General features: G+C 31.7%; 1 protein-coding gene across 2 annotated transcripts in view; it reads right to left on the bottom strand.

The window, feature by feature from the left end:
• Window positions 1-2,020: 2,020 nt before the first annotated feature.
• Window positions 2,021-20,061, bottom strand: part of LOC134240465 (dual oxidase 2-like) — a 38,562-nt gene continuing 20,521 nt past the window's right edge. Inside the window, exons 12-30 of one of the 2 annotated variants that reach the window (XM_062722552.1) lie at window positions 17,709-17,821; window positions 17,084-17,266; window positions 14,545-14,655; window positions 13,651-13,859; window positions 13,008-13,193; window positions 12,237-12,459; window positions 11,813-11,906; window positions 11,162-11,343; window positions 10,750-10,825; window positions 10,613-10,627; window positions 7,538-7,719; window positions 7,221-7,451; window positions 6,970-7,063; window positions 5,133-5,464; window positions 4,624-4,859; window positions 4,109-4,267; window positions 3,688-3,843; window positions 3,308-3,436; window positions 2,021-3,105 (exon numbers count right to left, since the gene is read on the bottom strand). In XM_062722552.1, the coding sequence (XP_062578536.1) occupies window positions 2,980-3,105; window positions 3,308-3,436; window positions 3,688-3,843; window positions 4,109-4,267; window positions 4,624-4,859; window positions 5,133-5,464; window positions 6,970-7,063; window positions 7,221-7,451; window positions 7,538-7,719; window positions 10,613-10,627; window positions 10,750-10,825; window positions 11,162-11,343; window positions 11,813-11,906; window positions 12,237-12,459; window positions 13,008-13,193; window positions 13,651-13,859; window positions 14,545-14,655; window positions 17,084-17,266; window positions 17,709-17,821 (3,037 nt within the window). In that variant the 3' untranslated portion in view covers window positions 2,021-2,979. The remainder of the gene's footprint in view (window positions 3,106-3,307; window positions 3,437-3,687; window positions 3,844-4,108; window positions 4,268-4,623; window positions 4,860-5,132; window positions 5,465-6,969; window positions 7,064-7,220; window positions 7,452-7,537; window positions 7,720-10,612; window positions 10,628-10,749; window positions 10,826-11,161; window positions 11,344-11,812; window positions 11,907-12,236; window positions 12,460-13,007; window positions 13,194-13,650; window positions 13,860-14,544; window positions 14,656-17,083; window positions 17,267-17,708; window positions 17,822-20,061) is intronic. The other variant, XM_062722553.1, reaches the window with a different exon arrangement.

Genomic DNA, 20,061 nt, shown 5'->3' with positions numbered 1-20,061 from the left:
GAAAAATAATCATTTTCATTCCTACATTGATTCGATATATTCCTCTGAACTCAAGTAATACGATACAAAAGGTCAAACACGCCTGTTTCATATTCGGATTTAATCATATTTTGATTAAAAAAGATAGTAATGGGGTACATCGCTAATGGTAATATTATAACAAAAATTTATGAAAAAGCGAGGACTTCAACTTTTCAAAAACACTCATCTGGGGGCATGATACCCTTATCACTTGCAAATGGGACTTATGTCTCCCAGTTGATTCGATATGCAAGAGCATTCTCTACATTCAGATAATTTCTGAAACAAGACAAGCTACTGATAAATAACTTGCTGAAACAAGGATGTCAACAGTCTAATTAAAAGTCAAATCAATGGTCGATACACTGATCTTATTAGCAAAATACAATCTATCATGAAATCGAAGGTTGAAGTACGGTTTTTGCACACTAAATTGTGTGAAACTTATTTTTCTTGAACACAGTCATTAGGAGCACACGGCGCGTGTGACTAGGGGACGCCTTCTCCTTCACGGCACCTGATCTCATCTCTGATGTTTTTGGAGGTCAGTGTCTGCTCCGCTCCCGACTTGTATTGCTTTCATTGACTTTAAGTTTGAATACTGTTGTGACATGACCCGGCGAGTTTTCCTTTGAAGTCAAGCATACTGTAACTGCGATACAGAACACTTTTTGTGGGCGTTTATTATGCAAATGAGCAGAAACTGTATTATCTGCAAAATATCAACGATACAGTACGGTTTATTTTTAGCGATGACGGAGAGCTGTATCCGTATACAGACATACCAATCGTTCAGTTCGCCATAGAACTGTTAGTATTTACTCAAAAATTGAGATGAATTAAGAATAAAATTTTACAACGTAAAGGTATTATTATTCCTCGGATTCAAAAATTTTAAAAGGAGGGAGTGGGCCAGTTCACAAATTATTATAACCCCCATTTTAAAAAAACGGAAAATCGTATTTTGTGGGGGTAGATTTATAATCAACCAACACATATGTGCGTCATTTCGTTACTTGTTGATGAATTAAAAAGTGTATGTATACAAGTTTAGAAAAAAAATAATTAACGAAAGCGAAAAAGAAAAAAAACTCAAAGAAGGTGGAATGGGGTCACCAGTGAGTGCTGTATCCCCCTTTGGTTACTCTAATTTAATGAAATTTAACTCTAATTTATGCATCCCTTAAATAATATTAAAATGATAAATACCTGCATGTCCACCTCACTCGGCATTTCAGTTGCGAATGCTTAAAATGGGATACTAAATCAACTTTCTGCAAAATCATCTGATTGGCTGGGAGGTATGTACCCAAATACGCATGTAAATTAGTGAGGTCCTTAGAAAGGTCATGTCACAAGTCATTTAGAAGTACTCTGATCTCTTGATGTTTTTGGAGGTCAGTGTCTGCTCCGCTTGTATTGCTTTCATTGACTTTAAGTTTGAATACTGTTAACTATCTCTATATATTATCTTTAATTCATAAAAAACAAATACCCACTGTCTAGTTTGCTGCAATATATTTTAAAGGATATCAACGATATTTGGAAACAGGATTCCCTTCGTATGCAATATCTTGATGAAACAAATAACACGTTAATCGTTGATACTAATGCTTGGAAAAAATAAAACAAATGAGAAAACATATTGATTTTTAATGTAAAAATATAAAAATGAAGGTGCATCATTGAATATAAATTGTATATAAAATAAAAAACATCCAATAAATATTCTTCATTTTCGTTATCATCACAAATGATATAAATGTGCAAAAAATTAGTTTTAACTAATTAATATTTCCTTTAAAAAATCTTATATAAAACAAAATACATGCACAATGCCGTGAAATGTCTTTAAAATTTAATTTGAATTTTTTTGGAATCAAATGAAGAAAAACATTTTGTTTTTCGAATAATCTTTAAAAAAATTACTTTGTGTTTACACACATACAAAAATTTTCAAGTACAAGGTGAAACGTATGTATTTATAAAATCATTATAATAAACAACTGATTAAGGAATTTCAAAGTATGATGTATTTTTGTGTGTGGTTTATACCAAAACTTTAAAGCATAATAATTAAAAAAAATATTAACGTATACATTAAGTAGTTTTAGTTTAGATACTAATACATGATTGTCGAAAATTGCACCTTAGTAATATCTAAATTTGTAATTACAGAAATAATCCACAACTCTAAATTAAATAAAATGGTATCGTGTTATAATTGTTTTGTACAATCAACACTTAAATGCGAGTAGGAAGTCATCGAATAGTGAAAATATTTTTATAATACACTTATGATAATTATTTATAATGCTGAGCAATTAACATTTCAAGCAAAAGTCCCAATTTTCTTGTGGTGTATCTTCCATACAAAGACAATTTTATATTTATACGAAAATTTCCTGACATTTCCAGGTGCCATTTCATAAAAATGGCATAGTATGAAATGCCTGATTAGAACTAAATTGAAAAAAAAAATAGTCCAAAAATTAATTCAACACTAAAACAAATATTCTGCAAGATACATATAAATGCAAATTCATTTTGCTTAGTTTCAACTTTAAGCATTACTTTAAGTAAATACTCTTGTCCCTTTTTTTCTTAGACAATTAACATGATTAAAAATTCTAGTCACACAAACGGAATAATTTTAAAGATTCTGAATTTAACTAGTTATGAATACATAGATTTATCATAATGAGTATATTATACATGATATATATATTTACTATACATATATATAAATATCAAATGTACAGTTGGGTACATATACTCGTTTCACCCGTATAGCACACTGATCTTTGCTTTCAGTTTATTAATAGAATCAAATTAGGTGAGACACAAGAATTGATTTAAGGTGTGATGCATTCTTAATATCTAGAAGACAAAATTTGCAAACTTTTTTAACGGGTACTGTCAGTGGTTGAAGGTAGTGATTGCATGGACCATAAACAACTAGAAGTTTTCAAAATGGTGTGAATAAGTAGGGAATCCTTCATTTTTGTTGGCCTCTGCGCATGCCTTATCTACATTCAAGGTCATTGGTGGAGGCCCACAGCTGAATACACCTATCTGCTTTGCCTACAATGATATTTTGGTATTTGTTAGAGACCAACGTTATTGATAATACAAGTATAATTTGACTTGTTGCCGATACATGTACGTGTTAGTTATTTTAGTTGATATATAAAACACAAGTGTACCAAATGTAGCATTTAAATAATTTTTGCCACAAAATGTAATGAAATTAAGAAAAAATGGGTGAATAAAAGCACTGGTCTACCTCTGGATGTTCGCTGTGTAGAGATTCCAAAAATTCTTGAAACTGGGGTCTTCCAAAATGCGTTATTGCTTTCAGTCCGGTAAACAAACTTTTCCCAGCAATCTTTTGGAAATGACGCTCACAGATGTACTAGAACAATAATGTTTCATCCATTAATTTGAACTTTTAACCTTTACTTACCTTAAATGTTTTAAATAGGTAATTTGATAATTCATTATATACGTTATGTTGTTTTCCTTTTCTTAGAAAAATATGATTCTGAACAAACCCGGATTTACATATAGGTCGATCAATTACTACTATCTAATTAAACACATGGGCAAGAAGTCGTGCAAAATGAGGTTTATTCAATTAAGCTAAAATGAACAGATCATTAATACCAGCATAGTTGTTCTCAGATCAAACTTCTGTTGGAATTGTGTAATAAAAATATGGACAGACACCAGCTCTCTCCTGTCATTTTCTTCTACTTCTCGTATGATATCTGTTAACCATTCAAACTGCTTCTGGGTTCTGGTCACCCACAGAAAATATACCTAGTTGGATAAACATGTATGATAAAATGATCTCTTTTAAAAGACAAACTGTGGTCTATGTTCTGTGAGCTAAATATGAATAGGTTTTGATAAAGCATATTTTTCACTTACATTTTTGCCAGCGCACTTCTGAACAATGTTTAATCACAAAGAAAGGTTATACTGATTTTCTAAAAACATTTTTTTCTTACAGCAAGAGTTCTTATTTATATATAGTACTTAAAAATTAAAGTAATTCATACCAAAAGGTTTCTCAGTAACTTACCTTTTGACAAGGAAACTGTATAGGTTGTGATGTTTTATGAACGATGTCTTTTAAAATGGACGCAAATGGTGTTACACCGATCCCGCCGCCTACTAACACAGCAACCGGAAACTTATACCAATCCTGATGACCCTCCCCGAACGGACCGTCCAACAAGACCTTGGGAAAAAAAACAGTAACCGAAGTTTAAATTATAGTATTTGGATTACTCGGAACTCTTAATGGCAATATTGGAAAGACTGTTTATCTCTAAACATTGTAATACTTTAAATGCACTTTTTGAATTAGATCAATGTTTTTTGCGAAATCAGTTTTCAATCCATTCATCTGCAATTACGCATTTTTCTTGGAATGTTCTTGTACGTGTATTTCTAACATGTTATTACGTTTTAAATATGTTGTGACAAACTTGAGCAGGAAAAATTTAACACATCTACTGTAAAATGATAAAGACACGCCCAATTGGGGGGCAAAAGTGAAACGAACTTATATGAACATGCAATACAGATTTCTACCTTTGGTGGAGTCCAATCTTCTGAACTGGCCTTATTAGCATCGTATGTTTTCCTAAGATTTGTCGTCCAGGGGCCAACAGCTCGAATATGCAGACTGAGATAATCTTCATGAGGCGCAGACGTCAGCGTAAACGGGTGGTATTCACTCTTACCTAATTTTACACAGGCGATTCTGACCCACTGACCAGATTTATATTCAAAGTTAATTGGACGCTTGAACTTCAGAGCAGTGACATCTGAAATAAAAGTGTAAAATAGAGTACCGGTATATATTTATATTTTTATAGGGGCTCTTGTTTCCAGCTGATATAGAGGATCACTCTCCCTTAGTGTCTCTTTTTCTTTCTCATTTCCCCTTAAAGGCATTGTCAGTTATACTTTTAAATGTGCGTCTTGCAATTTATATTTTTCAAATTCTGTATATATGAATTAAAGAATGTGAACAAAGTCAAGTTGATGCAGTGTTTTACACAAAAGGTATTACATATTACAGCCATACATGTACATACCTGATGGTAATAGATCTGCAGATATAACATCAATCTCGACTTGATTTCGGCTGAGACTGATGAATTTATCCACAACGAATATAAACAAAGGCCCATAGAAATAGTTCTGAAACAATGGAGGCTGAACAAGCCTTCCTGTACCGTGCATCACCATAAAGATATAGAGTAGAATGTAGAAACTATGGGTGAACCAGAAAGCATTGAAGACGTTTCTCCTGGCGTAGGGCGTGGCGAACACGTACATGACGATAACAATAAGCGTTAGTATGATCCCCGTCAGACCGGTGATCGTCCCGTAAGCCCAGTACTGGAACGAGGCTAGAACATCTGTACTGAAAAAGGTATGATTTAAATCCAGGTTACATATATTACAAGTATGTTGATATAAGTTGTAGGTTGACGACTATGTTGTTATCTTTTCTACAGCACATTTCATGCAATTGGTTAATATAAGTACATGTATGTCAAGCAATTGAAATAAATGTTTAATTGTAGAATATGGCAACTAAGGTCATCATACTGAAGAAGTCCTCTGAAAGAAGTCGAGTTTGAAAGTGATAAATACACTACAGCAACTTTCAAATGTTGGAGAGCAGTTTTACGATGATAAGGCACCAAGTAACATATTCAATATATACATAACAAAGGTAAAATGACAAAATAAAATCAAAATAGAATTAAATAATAAATAATTCAACAATGTTATTAATATACAAATATATTAATAATAAACAAATAATAAAATAAATTGGTAATATCCAGTTTTGCATAGTTGCAGAAATTTTTGGAATTTTTTCATAACTTTACCTTGATTTGAGGATATTAAAAGTTCCATGTCCAAAACAATAGGGCGGGGATTCAGTGATTTAAGGTTTAAACATTTTTGAGCGATGAATCTAATTATAAAAACAAGCAAAACTGATGCAAAGCATCAAATGGACCGCGCACAAAATATAGCATTAAAAAAATTCTTTCATAATTTTAAAAGCGTCCATGACAAAAGGGTGTGAATTCAGGTGAAATACCGTCAAGGATTCATTATTTTAGGCTTTTTTTAAAAGCAAAATAAATAATTTTAAAAAAGTAAAAAAATTGACATTTCACCGCATTTGCTCATAAATAGATTCATCGATGTAAATGATGAATGATAAGAATTTATTGTCATGTAATGTAAATTAATACATGTAATGCCCATGGTTTCTGCAGAATAGGCTATGCTGCAAGAAGCCATGGTGCAAAATGCAGAAAACCACTAATTATCAATTATCTGATGAAAAATGATAATGAAATTGAAATATAATAACAACAATTAGTACTTAGTTTAAAACAAGTTTTGAAAATACTTTACTCATGATTTTTACTTGTTATCATTTATGAATTAGTTTTACCGAACTAATAAAAATAACGTCTCATTTCCCCATGTGAACAAAACCTGCTGATTTTGCCCCCGTACATTAGTAATGCAGTGCATGTTTACAGAAAAATAAATTTCGCCCTATTCACAGGTGACCGAATTTTAAACGGAGCGAATTCAAAAAACAATATAATTTCTTAAACAAAACTGTGACAGGGCGAATTTAAAACAGGGCATACTAGTAATTGTTTGCAATTCTGAAAGGGCGAAAATAACATGGGACAAAAATAACCCTCTATACAGTAGGTATTTATTGCAGCAAAATCATCATTTAAACTTATAATAAACCAACTAATTCGATATATTTGGCCTTAAAGTTTTTTGCAATAAGTTTTTGTCTCAGCGATTTCAGTACTCTTATTTACATGTAAATTCATACCTGAAACATTTTATTGATTAATTAACGTTTGAATTAATACTTACGCTCTAAAATATTCTCGAAAGATACAGTTTAAGTCTGTTGATGCCTGTGTACTTATATGATATAAGTTGATACCATGTCCGACACAATGCATCACTGAAAAGACATATAATAAATGTTTCTGTCAATAAAAATAAAATTTGAATTTTTCAACTACCTCAAAATGATTCTACAATTCCACGCTCTCACAAAAACTCTAAAATCAAAAATCCAGCTTAAAAGATAAATGAATGTCAGACGTGCTGCAGTTTACCTGTAAATAAAAGTGCAATCATGGCTACTATTTTGTGCATGGCATGAGCAGAATCGAAAGGGATAAACCGATGAAGAAATGTCTCCCTTAGAAATGTTATGGTGTTCCTACTCATGGTAACAAGGAGACTGGAATACGTGAACATCATTACACTGGCTGCACCACGTGTTACTGTGACGCCATATCCGGCGATTCTGCGTAGTCCAGCGTGTTCTCTTTCAAATGAGTAGTCTAACGAGAAAGACAATTGTTAAGAAAAGAAAAAAAAACAGTGGAGCAGCATATTTAATTTCTGTCTAAATAAGATTTTTACTCACAAAAAGCTCTCTCCAAAAAAATTCCTAAGGTGACTAAAATATAAAGAGTAAGCCAAAATATCTGAAGTCGATTGTTTTCTATTTTTCTGGTAAACTCATAAAGCCTTTGTCCCAAGGGTGTTGTCGGAAGTTGCTCTGTCCTTGCTTTCACTTTAACCTTTGTGTTCGTTCTTTGAAGAGTTCTGCAAATCACAGTCATAAAGTTAACGTGACATATTTTTCTAGTTCCTAAGTTTTGAAGTTGGGTATACATGTATTTCATTTTGTAAAGATTAATTGTTACGTTAAGATATATACTATATTCTTCAACTGAAAAGAATACAAATTAAAGCAAAATCTTCAGAATATTTGAAAAGCAACGCTCGACATTGACTCACGCGCTACATTTAAATTCTATAGCACATATTCAATTCAATTTCGCTACTGAAAAGCTTCTCCATCTGTAATAGCCAACACATTACCTGAGCAAAGTTCAACGAGAAAAAAAACAGGTCAAACCGCTGTTACAACGCACTTTGAAAAATTACGCACTTTGAAAAAAATTTTCAAAGTGCGTTAAAATTTGGGACCAAGCTAACGCACTTTGAAAATTTTTTTAAATTTTTAAATTTTTTTTCAAAGTGCGTTAATATCGACCATATTAACGCACTTTGTAAAAAAATGATAAAGATGTACATTTTTCAAATAATCGGTATGCTCAATAACAAATTGCCTTTTTTGATAACTTTTTTTGATAAAGTCACTGTAGGACCTGAGATATTGACGTTTTAAATATTGAAGGTTGTGATAAAATAAATTAAGGGAAAATTAAAGGGTCTTGAAAATAAGAGTGACGATTGTTTAAGTTCATTAATTCTTTTCTTCTTTTTTTTTTTAAATTCTAGTCTTTGATAAGTAGATGTAAAGGTGTATAGGGGGCACTAACAGAGGACAGTTTCAAGCAACTTAGCATTTATAATAAAAACAAGCGGCCAATTTGATTGTTCAAAACTATGAAAATTCTTTCTCTCTCATACGTTTTACTGTACTTAAAAATTTCTAAATTTCATCTTTTTAATTATATATATATTTTCAACGTCATACCAGTTAGGTAAATATATAATTATATGAATGCTTTGAGTATAGCATAGACACAAACTTGGCGAAGGGCCTGAGGAGGATTCCACATGAGTTTCATCTTTCCTGGCCCAGTGGTTTTGGAAATATATATACATTGTATAAGCATTGAAAATGCAGCGTACCCTTAATTTTAGGTTTATTGCTCCCCTCCCCCGTTTGTTACCGACACCTATGTATTGGAAAGATAAAGATCTACACTACCTGAGGATGATTCCACATGAGTTCTCATCTTTCCTGGCCAATTCATTTTTGAGGTTAGGGTTAGGCTTTGTTTTTTAAAGATTTTTCCAATATATTTTCCATGACTAAAATATGATTTTTTTTCAAAGTGCGTTAAGTGTCACCATGGTAAAATACATTGATGTACACTACCTAACGCACTTTGAAAATTTTTTTCAAAGTGCGTTTCCTGGCCCAGTGGTTTAACTGCACTTTGAAAAAAATTTTTAAAAATGCCATTAATTTTTAACAAATTTAACGCACTTTGAAAATTTTTTTCAAAGTGCGTAATTTTTTCAAAGTGCGTTGCCACAAACCGCTCTTGATTTCAGTTTGAAAACTTTCTGGTGGTAGAATTGTAACAAGCAAGAAAAGGCAAGAAAGTACACTTGGTTCGCTATATCTTTTCAGAGATGAATTGATCCCCCTTTTTAGGCATTGTAAACAACATGATAAATGTACATTTTTGATTAACTCATATTTCATAAGAAATTGCACTTTTTTCGCTACTTTTTTTAAAAAAATGAAATCAATACCCTTTTTGGGGCATTGTAAACGACATGATAAATATACAATTTGACAATTTTAATTAACAAATATTTTTACTTAATTTTCCATAAATAAAATCTGAAATACAAAATATGGGAACAAAAATAAAGATTAACCCTAGCAAACTTAGCTAGTACAAAAAAAAATTAGCTATAAAAATATTAAAGCGAAGGTATTCAGCCCTTTGCCACAAATTGCCCACAATACCTGTCCTGTCCGTTGCGTCTCCTAAATAACATTTCAGAAACAGTTTATATACACTTAGTGTATAGTAATTATTAGGAGAAGCAGGGAAATGATACAGTATATAGACTATTGTGTTGCAGTTGATAATACTTTAAATTTTTATTATTTTACTTCAAAATCAATTAATAAAATGTTAAGATTAACAGTGATTACACTCAAGACTCTATTTATTCCAAAAACAAAGGTTGGGCACAGTTAAATTTGAAAAAAAAAAGAAGTTGGATCAGGAGCCATGGAGGAGTGAGCATGCTATATCCACCGGTCACACACGTCATGTGTCTCTTGTAATGATCAGATGAAAAAATCATTGATATATATTATAACTCAATGTAAAAATAATAAGCTGACAATGTATATGAAACATGCCATAAACATTTTGTCTCAATGTTATACTGAATTTAGTGGAAAAAATCATCACTTATAGGATTTGTTGAGTAAAATGAAATTAAAGACACCCTTGTATCATCAACGTATTTGTGTAAGAAAGTGTTCGCATATAGAAATTGTTCAATATGTGTAGAGAACTACGAAACAACACTATATAGATAAAACTGTAAATATATTACTTGAGAAGTGCAGTTAAAATCTATTTGACATGTTAAGTTTTTTATGAATGTTAATACCATAAACCATTAAAAAAAGACAAGGATATTAAATTGTGTTAATTATATCTGGAATTTTTAATAGATACATTAAAAACCAATATTTAACCATAATAGAATATTATTATAAACTCATAAACCATTAAAAAAAGACAAGGATATTAAATTGTGTTAATTATTAAGCATTATATTTCAATTGATAAAATGTTTGATTAGAAACTAAAGGATACACACCAAATCAAACTAAAGGAGTGTGGGTGGTGCAAATATATGGTCAAAGTGAAATTTTAAAAAGATGTATGTTTGACAATCAGTGCTATACAAGTAAGTTTTTTTTTACCTATCGGTATCCATCCTGCAATTTCCACATTATCAGATATGTTTCAATTCTGATCACTTAGTTTAACACATTAAAATAATTATACTGATTTAAAAATTATAAAAATTTCATCGAGTGTACATAACAATCAGTCTCACTTGTAGCTTTGAAAGAATGAAGTTCTTTTTTTAGCCATACTTGATTTTCCATCACTTTTACCATCTCTTCCGAGTGCTGCAATACAAAAAAGTATACAACTGCATGACTGAAGATAAGCAAAATCAGAAAGGTCAACTACTTTAGCAATAGCCTGTTGCGTTCAATGTGCATGTATCCTCGCCAAAGTGATATCTTACCTTTTTGAAAAATGATTTAACACAGTAATTTTACAAGCTTCTCAGTAATTTGTTTTAATGTAATAATTATTGCAATTGTCATCCAAAGCAAAATACTCTTCATTTTTCAATCAGAAATCGGAAAACGGACCAAACTTTATCCCAGAATGCTTATAAAGTAATTATTCATAAAGCAGAATTGTGTAGACAGCGATAAAAGACGGGAAAAAATTACCGTCTATTCCAAGTGTTGCTTTCTGTAAGGTACTTTTGTATTCATCCGAAGCAAAAATTCTGGAGAAGGTTTCGAAGTCAATATCGGAATTCTCTTTTAGTCCTACCGCCTTATACATGGCACCCATCAAAGCTTTCATATCGGTTTCGGAAATGGATGAATCTGAGAGATCTAGCATGGAACTGGGAACCAATTAAAATAAGTTTACTACATAGACTTTACTGAATATCGTCAATTTTTCATGACACATTCTTTTTTGAGAAAGTTCCATTATACACTGTATTTATGAGAAAAAAATCAGTAATTTTTGAACACGATCTTTGGAAACAAAATTACTGTGGATTAATTTTAATTCGTGGAGGTCAATCTTCGTGGTTAAGCAAATTTTAATTAACTTGTTCGTTGGGATATTATTTTGTGAGTTATTGATCATATAGTAGATTCAATGAATCAATTTGATTACAAAATACATGTTTGCAGGGCTGTAAATTCGTGGGGGTTAATTTAAATGTATGGGCGACCCACATCATCCACGAACATTGGTCCCCCCATGAACAATGAAGATTCCATATGGTAAAATGCAAGAATAACATTTTTAACGGGTTTAAGTTAAAGAAACCATTTCTTAAGGTAAAACGCAAAGCTACAAACTGAATCATGCGGGCAAACTCCTTGCTTGTTAGTTTTCCTTGCTTTTTGACGTCGTACATATTGAAGATCAGTCTTGTTTTGTCGTCGGCATCGCCTTAATAAGAAATGTTAAAGATAATATTCTAGTAACAACAGTACTGAAGAAACTTGATACATGTATATGATTTTTTTTACAGTTTCTACAGAAGTTTTCTTATCTTATTCTTACGCAGATTTTTCTTTTCCAAAACTATGACGTAAATGCTACTTGGAAAAGTCAAAATAGAGGGTCAAACTATTAGTGTGCATATAGTAAAAGGTATTGATCAATGAACAAGTTCACTGGGATAAGATTATACTCTCGAAAACGTACTTATCAATTTTGACTATTTAATTATAACCTTTTATTACAACAATAATAAACAGATTGTTATCAAAATAGTACCTGAGGCCAGAACCACAAACATGTCGAGGAACTCTTGGAAGCTCACAAATCCACTGTTATCCTTATCAACCATCATAAACATGTTCCGTACAAATATAGAATTCGGTTTTAGTCCCAGTGCGTCGGCGAATTCCGTTCTTGTGAGTTGTATTTTTGTTACTCTATTTAGATCATCTCCACTCATACTCTCTATTTGCATTTGTCCGGGGTTTTTGTTGAAAGCCTTTAGATGAAAACGACAATATTGCATCCAGTTTGATTCATACAATATTTAAAAGAAAGACAAATTTGTGTTAGATTTGATGCTTTAAACGGCATTCGGTTACTTTGGTAGACTAGAAATCATCTGTGGTTGTTTGAGTACTATATAGAAACCGATGAATTTATGAATAATCCACATAACATTAGCATGGCAGAAAAAATACTTATAATTTATCATTCCAATGTTATTTTTTTTTTCAAAATATCGTTTTTTAATGTTTGGATTTCGTCGTATGTACGTAATGAACGATAAAAAATTTTGGCATGGTCCTAGTACCAAAATTTTTACCTTTTTTTATACTCATAAGTAATCAAACAGGTACGATTTAGTTTATCTCGTCCCCGTTTTCTAAGAATCATGTTCCTTATCTCTTCTTTTTGCCGTCCAGAGAAACATTCGCCTAAGCACGAAAGTCGGGAAAATAGTTTTGGATCTATTTATAACTACACCTAAAACTGGACCCAACAAGAGTTTGTAAACGTTAATGAAGTATGTTTCTAATATTTTACCTGAAGGCAAATAACGCGGAAAAATTTATCAAGATATTTTTGCCGTTCCTCTTTTGTGTTAGCGTTATCGTAGATCCATTTTTCTGAGAACTGGTGAATTTCTCTTTCAATCTGAAGGTCAACCAAAAAGTTATCCAAATTCTTCTTGAATTTTTCTCGTTCCTCCATATCCAAAAACTTGAGAACCTGGAAAATGGAATATTTTTTACTTTCTCAGGAAAAACATCACATGAAGACGTTTTTTTTTCAATTTTAACATCATACACCCATGGACTACATTGGATTTTGGAGTGCTTATGGCTAGCTATTGCCATAGAAAACTATTTTAACATGTACTTCGCTTTGCTTATTAGAAGTGTCTTTTCTGCTCAGTGTGTCAAAACATTTTACATATCCTTAGATATTCAGAAAACTACTTCACAAAAGGAGGAAGACATTATACAGTATTCAGACAGGCTTTGCAAAACGTTTACCTCAAATGTGTATAAGCATTTGTCGCCTAATGCTTATACATTTGCATGAACATCACTTCCTTTCCATATACAAGTACAAAGAAATTATACATCATACGCTGTTACACAGATTCATATACAACTTTATTTAGTAACTATATCAAAAATCATTGTTAATTAGAGGCACTAACCAGATCAATTTCCCCCGATATACGGATAGAAATGACATTCTGAAGTCCGTCTGTTGCCGTTCTGTAATGCACTTTGCCTTTCACAGTTCTCAGATCCAACATTCGTAATGGTTTTCTGCGCATGTCTTCTACGTGAATCTTCTTCCGAGTTCGGTCAAATTTTACCTTCACGTTGCGCTCATCTGAGTTTGGACCAACCCACTCAACAGCTAAAATCACAGTGACATTATGATGATTAAAATCTATTTTTGATATAAAACAATCATTAGGACTTAAGAATCAAATCAAAAAGCAATTATTCTTCAAGCTTTAATATTAGCCGATGTTGGAAATTCATACTGCATACAGTCAAGCCTAATCATTTTGAACTCGTTTTGACAGAGATTAAAAACAACTAAATTATAGATCTCCAATTTAAGGGTTAAAGACATTTCCGGTAAACACACGTTACGGCAAAGTTGTTGGGACTTTAAAGTGACTTTTACGATATAATCATCGTACTCGAGGTATCTGTATCCGAGATACCTAGGTTTAACTGTAGATTTTAGCTATTTGCTGTACAACTAAGTAAAATGAATATTATTGTTTAAAGTAATTCGCCCACTAATCTCCCTGGCGAATTTAGAGAGCCCCCCTTTTGTGTCCAAAATATACATAAAAATTTTATTTTTTTTTGTGTAGCTGTGGGCCCCTACCCCGACCCAAACTGGTCCCCGCTCCTTCTAAGACTCCTGGATCCGCTACTAAATTTAATCTTCATACTTGATCATTATCAAATGAAAATAAGACTCTGACATCAGGCACTCGTCAGTTTATTGAACAAAAAATTTATCCGATCTCTCTGGTACAGTCAAACACTAGTTTCTGATACAACATAATTTACATTCAATATACCTGTGAAAACGTTAGGGTCATCATTAGGGCGGTGGGGTGATCGCCTCTGTCGACCTCGCTGCATTTGCCTCGCTCGCATCTTGGCCATGCACACCATTATCCCGACGGTCCCTGAAATAATTGATAAAACTTGTTATAGTTATTATCATATATAGATTATTTACAATGATTTTTCATTACGTAGCATTTAATTTTTAAAATCTTTTTATTCATATTTTTCTTATGTTAGGTGTTATTTATCTAAAATGCATACTACCAAACGTTCAAAACAATAAAATAAAATCAGATCGAAATTATCAGATATTAAATTTTACCTTTTTGTATATTAATATCACAATATGTTTTAATCAATTTCACCGTTTTAAAAGAAAGGGGGTTAATGTAGGTTCTTTGTCCATTTTCTCACTTTACAGATATTTTTTGCCAGAAAGCATATGCCTACGGAAGAAAGCATAATCTAAGGAGTATATGGATACCTATGAATCCACTGGACACCTTCTAGTTTTATCAAACACCTAAATCATTGACGCTACACTGTGTTTATGATCAAATATCAGAAGAAAGCTTTGCTTTATCATCACTTTTATATTATTGATAAATACATGTTTACTTTATAAATGGTTGTACAAATTGTCTGTTAATAAATCAGTTCGTATATATAGATATTGTCGAAAAATCAATGTTGTGTCCGGGGTGTATGCAACATGATGTACGCGGGGTGTATACCCATATTTTTCTTAAGATTGTTAGTGTGAAGTATCTATAGAAATATTATTTACACAGGTTTATAAGCGACAGGTAGTGTTGATAAAAGACCTTAATACTAAAGCTGGAACCAAAAAGTAAAGTCCATAAACTTACTGAAGTAAAAAAACGAATTAACTAAATTTTGAAAAATCAAGAGAATAAAAAAAATTAAAAACAAACTATCATATTCAAACATAATAGGCGCTAGATATGCAGGGAGCGATTGTTATCTGAATTAATGCTACACTGTAGATGGTCTAAATCTACGTAATCATAAAATCTCTCCAAAGAGTCATTGATGACACTTTTTAATTAATCTAAATATTTCGCTTGTTTAAAATAATGGAAACAGTACATGAATGATGTATTATGAATAAATCTCTTTTCTGTTTCTGCAACTTTTATGTTATCAATACATGTCTTCTTAAACATTTATGACAGTGATGCAGAATTTTCTTTGAAAGGTGGGGGGGGGGTACCTAAAAAAAACTTGACATAAGTTGACTAGCTATAAAAGGGGGGGCTTATCGAAACTCAAAAATCCTATTTCAGATGGGGTTGAAGGTCCCATTTTAATTCAATTACTTTAACACACTACATAATCATTGTTTGACTATGCTGCAACAAAAGGGGGGGGGGGGGGCAACTTTACTTTCGATGAACATTTTCTGTAGTGAAAAGTTGTGTTTGAAATAAAAAGGGGGGGGTGATACTTCATGTTTGTATGATATATTAAATTAATTTTCCTTTCAATTTTTGAACATATGGACTCATTTTTCCTTATCTGAAAAGATTTCATATTTTATAAATCACAATAAAGATGTAAAGCCAGCTATAAAAATGCACATTTATAATACTGGATGACAATTTTTTGAGGGCATGCATAATTGAAAAAAAAACTGTTAAGGTACAATTACAATTTCACGTTGACGTGTATTTAATATCAATTAATGTTCACCCCTCTTCTAATTTATTATCGTATATACACGAAGTAAAGCAGTTACAAAACTGGTTAATAACTTAAAAAATGAATATATCTTTCACAAAAAACAATTGTTAAGAATTTTTTTAATGATATTTCAGACAATGATACTATAGAGTAAAGAGAGGGGTATACACCCCGCGTACAACATGTTGCATACACCCCGGACACAACATTGATTTTTCGTCAATATCTTTACATGCGAACTGTCTTATTTATAGACAATTTGAACAAACGTTTATATAGTAAACATATATTTAACAATAATATAAAAGTGATGATAAAGCAAAGCTTTCTTCTAATATTTGACCATAAACACATTGTAGCGTCAATCTTGCTCCGATCCTCGGAACTGTGTTGAGGTGTTTGATAAAACTAGAAGGTGTCCAGTGGATTCATAGGTATCCATATACTCCTTAGATAATGCTTTCTTCCGTAGGCATATGCTTTCTGGCGAAAAATATCCGTAAAGTGAGAAAATGGACAAAGAACCTACATTAACCCCCTTTCTGTCGCTTCGGAAGCATACACCCCGCGCACAACATAGTATACACCCCGCATGTTGGGATATACACGGTGAATTTTAAGGAGGCTGGGGGTCAACAAATTAACCAACAGATATATCTTGTTTTTTAGCTACGATATCTTAAACTGTCAACTACCATTTAACAAAGAAAAATTTCAGTCATAAATTTAAGTTTAAAATTTTAATCATTTTTGTACATGTATATTTCTATATGGAGCTCTTCTACTAATGAGATCAATATAGTTCAAAAATGGCTAAAACTACCCAGCCCTCTTAAGGCTAACCTGGAACGCAGAGTCCTAGTGCTACAAAAGTCAGAATGAATGCTGCTCCACTTCCGGAAAAGTAGTCGTAGTGTTGTACTGACGTACAGTTTTCTATGATGTGAATACCGGTATTTTTATACATCTCATTAGAATCAGCCTTCAATGGTTGGGGTTGTGGGCAGACATCCCCAGTTGAATTATCTACAGAAAATTCTCAAAATTAATTACATGTTCGATTTAATTAATTAATACCTACAGTACTTCGATAAACAAAATAGTTATGTTTGAAAAATTGTATTTTTTAACATAATATTTTTCCCATTGCGTACAATATTTTTGTATAGGAAATGTGAATTCAGTTTAATTATATTAAACACTCATCTTCTATCAAAATAAAAACAAAAAGAAATTGTATGTTTAATTAGATCAAAGATTTAATCATCTGCATATGAAAATATTTGAGGTGGATTGAAAATGAAATTTGCACTAGACTGCAGTTCGTTTGGAATAGTCCCCGCCGATTTCATAGTCTATGATTATTTGTTTTTAAGGTAACATATGGAAATAGTTTTGGCCTAAATTGCGAATTTTTATAATCTTGCCAGTTAATTTCCCCTTGTCTTACTTTAATTGGTTTACTTACTATGAATAAAAACGTCGTCTTGAATTTCGTCGTCTTTAACATCGGTCACATTTAAAATGATAGATTTGAGGGTCACCTTCATTATATCTTCAATCTCTGCATCGGTAAAATATCTTGAAAAAATGAGAGTTTATTAATTGTTAATTACTTTTTATGTAAATTATACTTGCATTATATGATAATGCATATTAACACGCATTCTCTGTAAGCACCAACGAATTTACTATAGGGCTTGGAAACGACATGTCTCGGATTTTGATGAAATTTTCACCATAGGTGTGTCATGGTACAAAACTAGTAAATATGGTGTCGGAAGTTCCACACGTGCACTTGGTTGCAATGGAGACGGATCCATTGAATTCGGCCATTTTTGGCCCATTTTGACTAAATGAAAACATGAAAATTGAGGAAATGTAAATGAATATTTATCGGTTTCTAACACACTCTAACAAAAATCATTGGATCATATGATAACACGACCTTTTAAGGTACACAGGGCATATAATCGTTTATTCTAGAAATATTCCTCCTGTAAAAAAAAGGTCATGCAAACTGACATGGTTTCTAATAATTTGAAAAATGGAGAAATTGGAATTTTTTGAGATCTTTGACACTAAATAAGAAAAATTGTCCGCGGAAATTTCCCAAATCTTACGTATGTTATGATACTTGGGAAAAAGTAGTGTCATCTCATGAAAAAACATAAGTAGGCTTTTGATCCTATTTTTAGTAACATGTATCTAAAAATAGATATATTTTAGAAAAATGTGAAAAATCAAATTTTGGCAAAGTTTAAATTGTCATTGCTGCATAATTAGAACGTATGTTGTAAAATTTGAGATTTTAATGACAAGAGCTGGAAAACATGAAAATTTTAGCATCACGTAGCTAAATATAGATATATCTCTGAATATTAGGAAAATGGCATTTTTGTTCTAATTGGATGTTTCAGAATGTACATATGTTTGTAATTGCTACATTATTGAATATTTTATGGCAACAATGGTCTAAAAATAGATTAATCGAATAATTGAGAAAATGTAGATTATTGCATCTTTTCAGGAACTTTTTAGATGTAGATGCTGCGTAATTAGGAAATATTTTGTAAAATTTGAGATGTTAATGACAAGATCTGGACACCACTATCTTGTATGGATAATTGTTGAGGGGAATTCCAATTTCTATTTTTAGTATCACGTGGCAAAATATAGATATGACTCTTAATATTAGGGAAAATATTTGAATCTTTGTAGAAAATGTCTTTACAAATAAATGTAAAGCTTTCTACAATATGCCTACAAAATGAACACTTGTTTGTACAATAATTGCTACAATATTGAGGATGGACTTTTGTTTCTTTTTAAAGCAACAATTTAAAAATCATTCCTGGAACAATCGAGAAAACGTAGATTATTGCACTTTTTCTGGCACTTTGTAGATGTCCTAGCTGCATAATTAGGAAGTTTATTGTAAAATTTGAGAGATGTAAATGACAGTAGCTGGCCACAACTAGCTAGTTGTCCTAATTCTAGTCTTTGACAGTGTACCTGTATTTTCAGTTTAAAAGACTTTTAATTTTTTTAGAAAACTGGTATTTTCTTATATGTGATTTTTATGTCACAATTAATTCGTGACGCAAGAACATCTTCTTCCTTTGAAATTGGTTAAAACGAGGTAAGCAATTGACAAACAAGTTGATGAAACTAACATATGTACGAGGGTTGATCCAAAAGTTCGTGGAATTTCTTTCTAAAATTTAATCGTGATTTGATGAAATCAATCAACAGGTGTGTCATAATGTGTGTGGATTGTTGGGTAACCCGGGGTGTTTGACGTGTGTATTTTGTTTATTTTGTAAGTATAAAATATTCAAAAATAAATATTTAAAAAAAATCTACCCATCTTTCCATATGATGTTTTTCAATAGCAAAAAAAACAGTACAACAGCCGACAACGTCAATATTTTTAGTTTGTCTAGGGGGATACTTACTTAAATAGAGCCTCTAAAAAGCGATCACATCTTTTATCAACGTCCATGGAAGGTCTATTTTTCAAAATTCTTATGCCACTGGAAAACCAGTAACTAAATGCATTTTTAAAGCCTTTGTCAATTATATGCGTTTAAAAATCCCGGGATTGTGTGACTTGAAATTTTGATTCTACAAAAATGAACACTGTCCAAAAATTAAAACTCTCACCCAAAGGTTTATAAAAGATAAAGCAATCGTAATAATGACATGGTTTTGTTTTATTTACCATATAGGGCGGTTTAATTCTTATTTTAGGAATTAAGAATATAAATGATAATAAATGCATGATTTCCAAACAACCGTTTCTATGGCAACTACCACAA

The sequence above is a fragment of the Saccostrea cucullata genome, unplaced genomic scaffold, assembly GCF_032062105.1.
Source record: "Saccostrea cucullata isolate Sc308-1 unplaced genomic scaffold, CSIRO_AGI_Scuc_v1 ctg530, whole genome shotgun sequence".
Taxonomy (NCBI): domain Eukaryota; kingdom Metazoa; phylum Mollusca; class Bivalvia; order Ostreida; family Ostreidae; genus Saccostrea; species Saccostrea cuccullata.
Note: the sequence above shows the minus strand (reverse complement) of the source record. Positions and strands in the feature narration are given on the sequence as shown.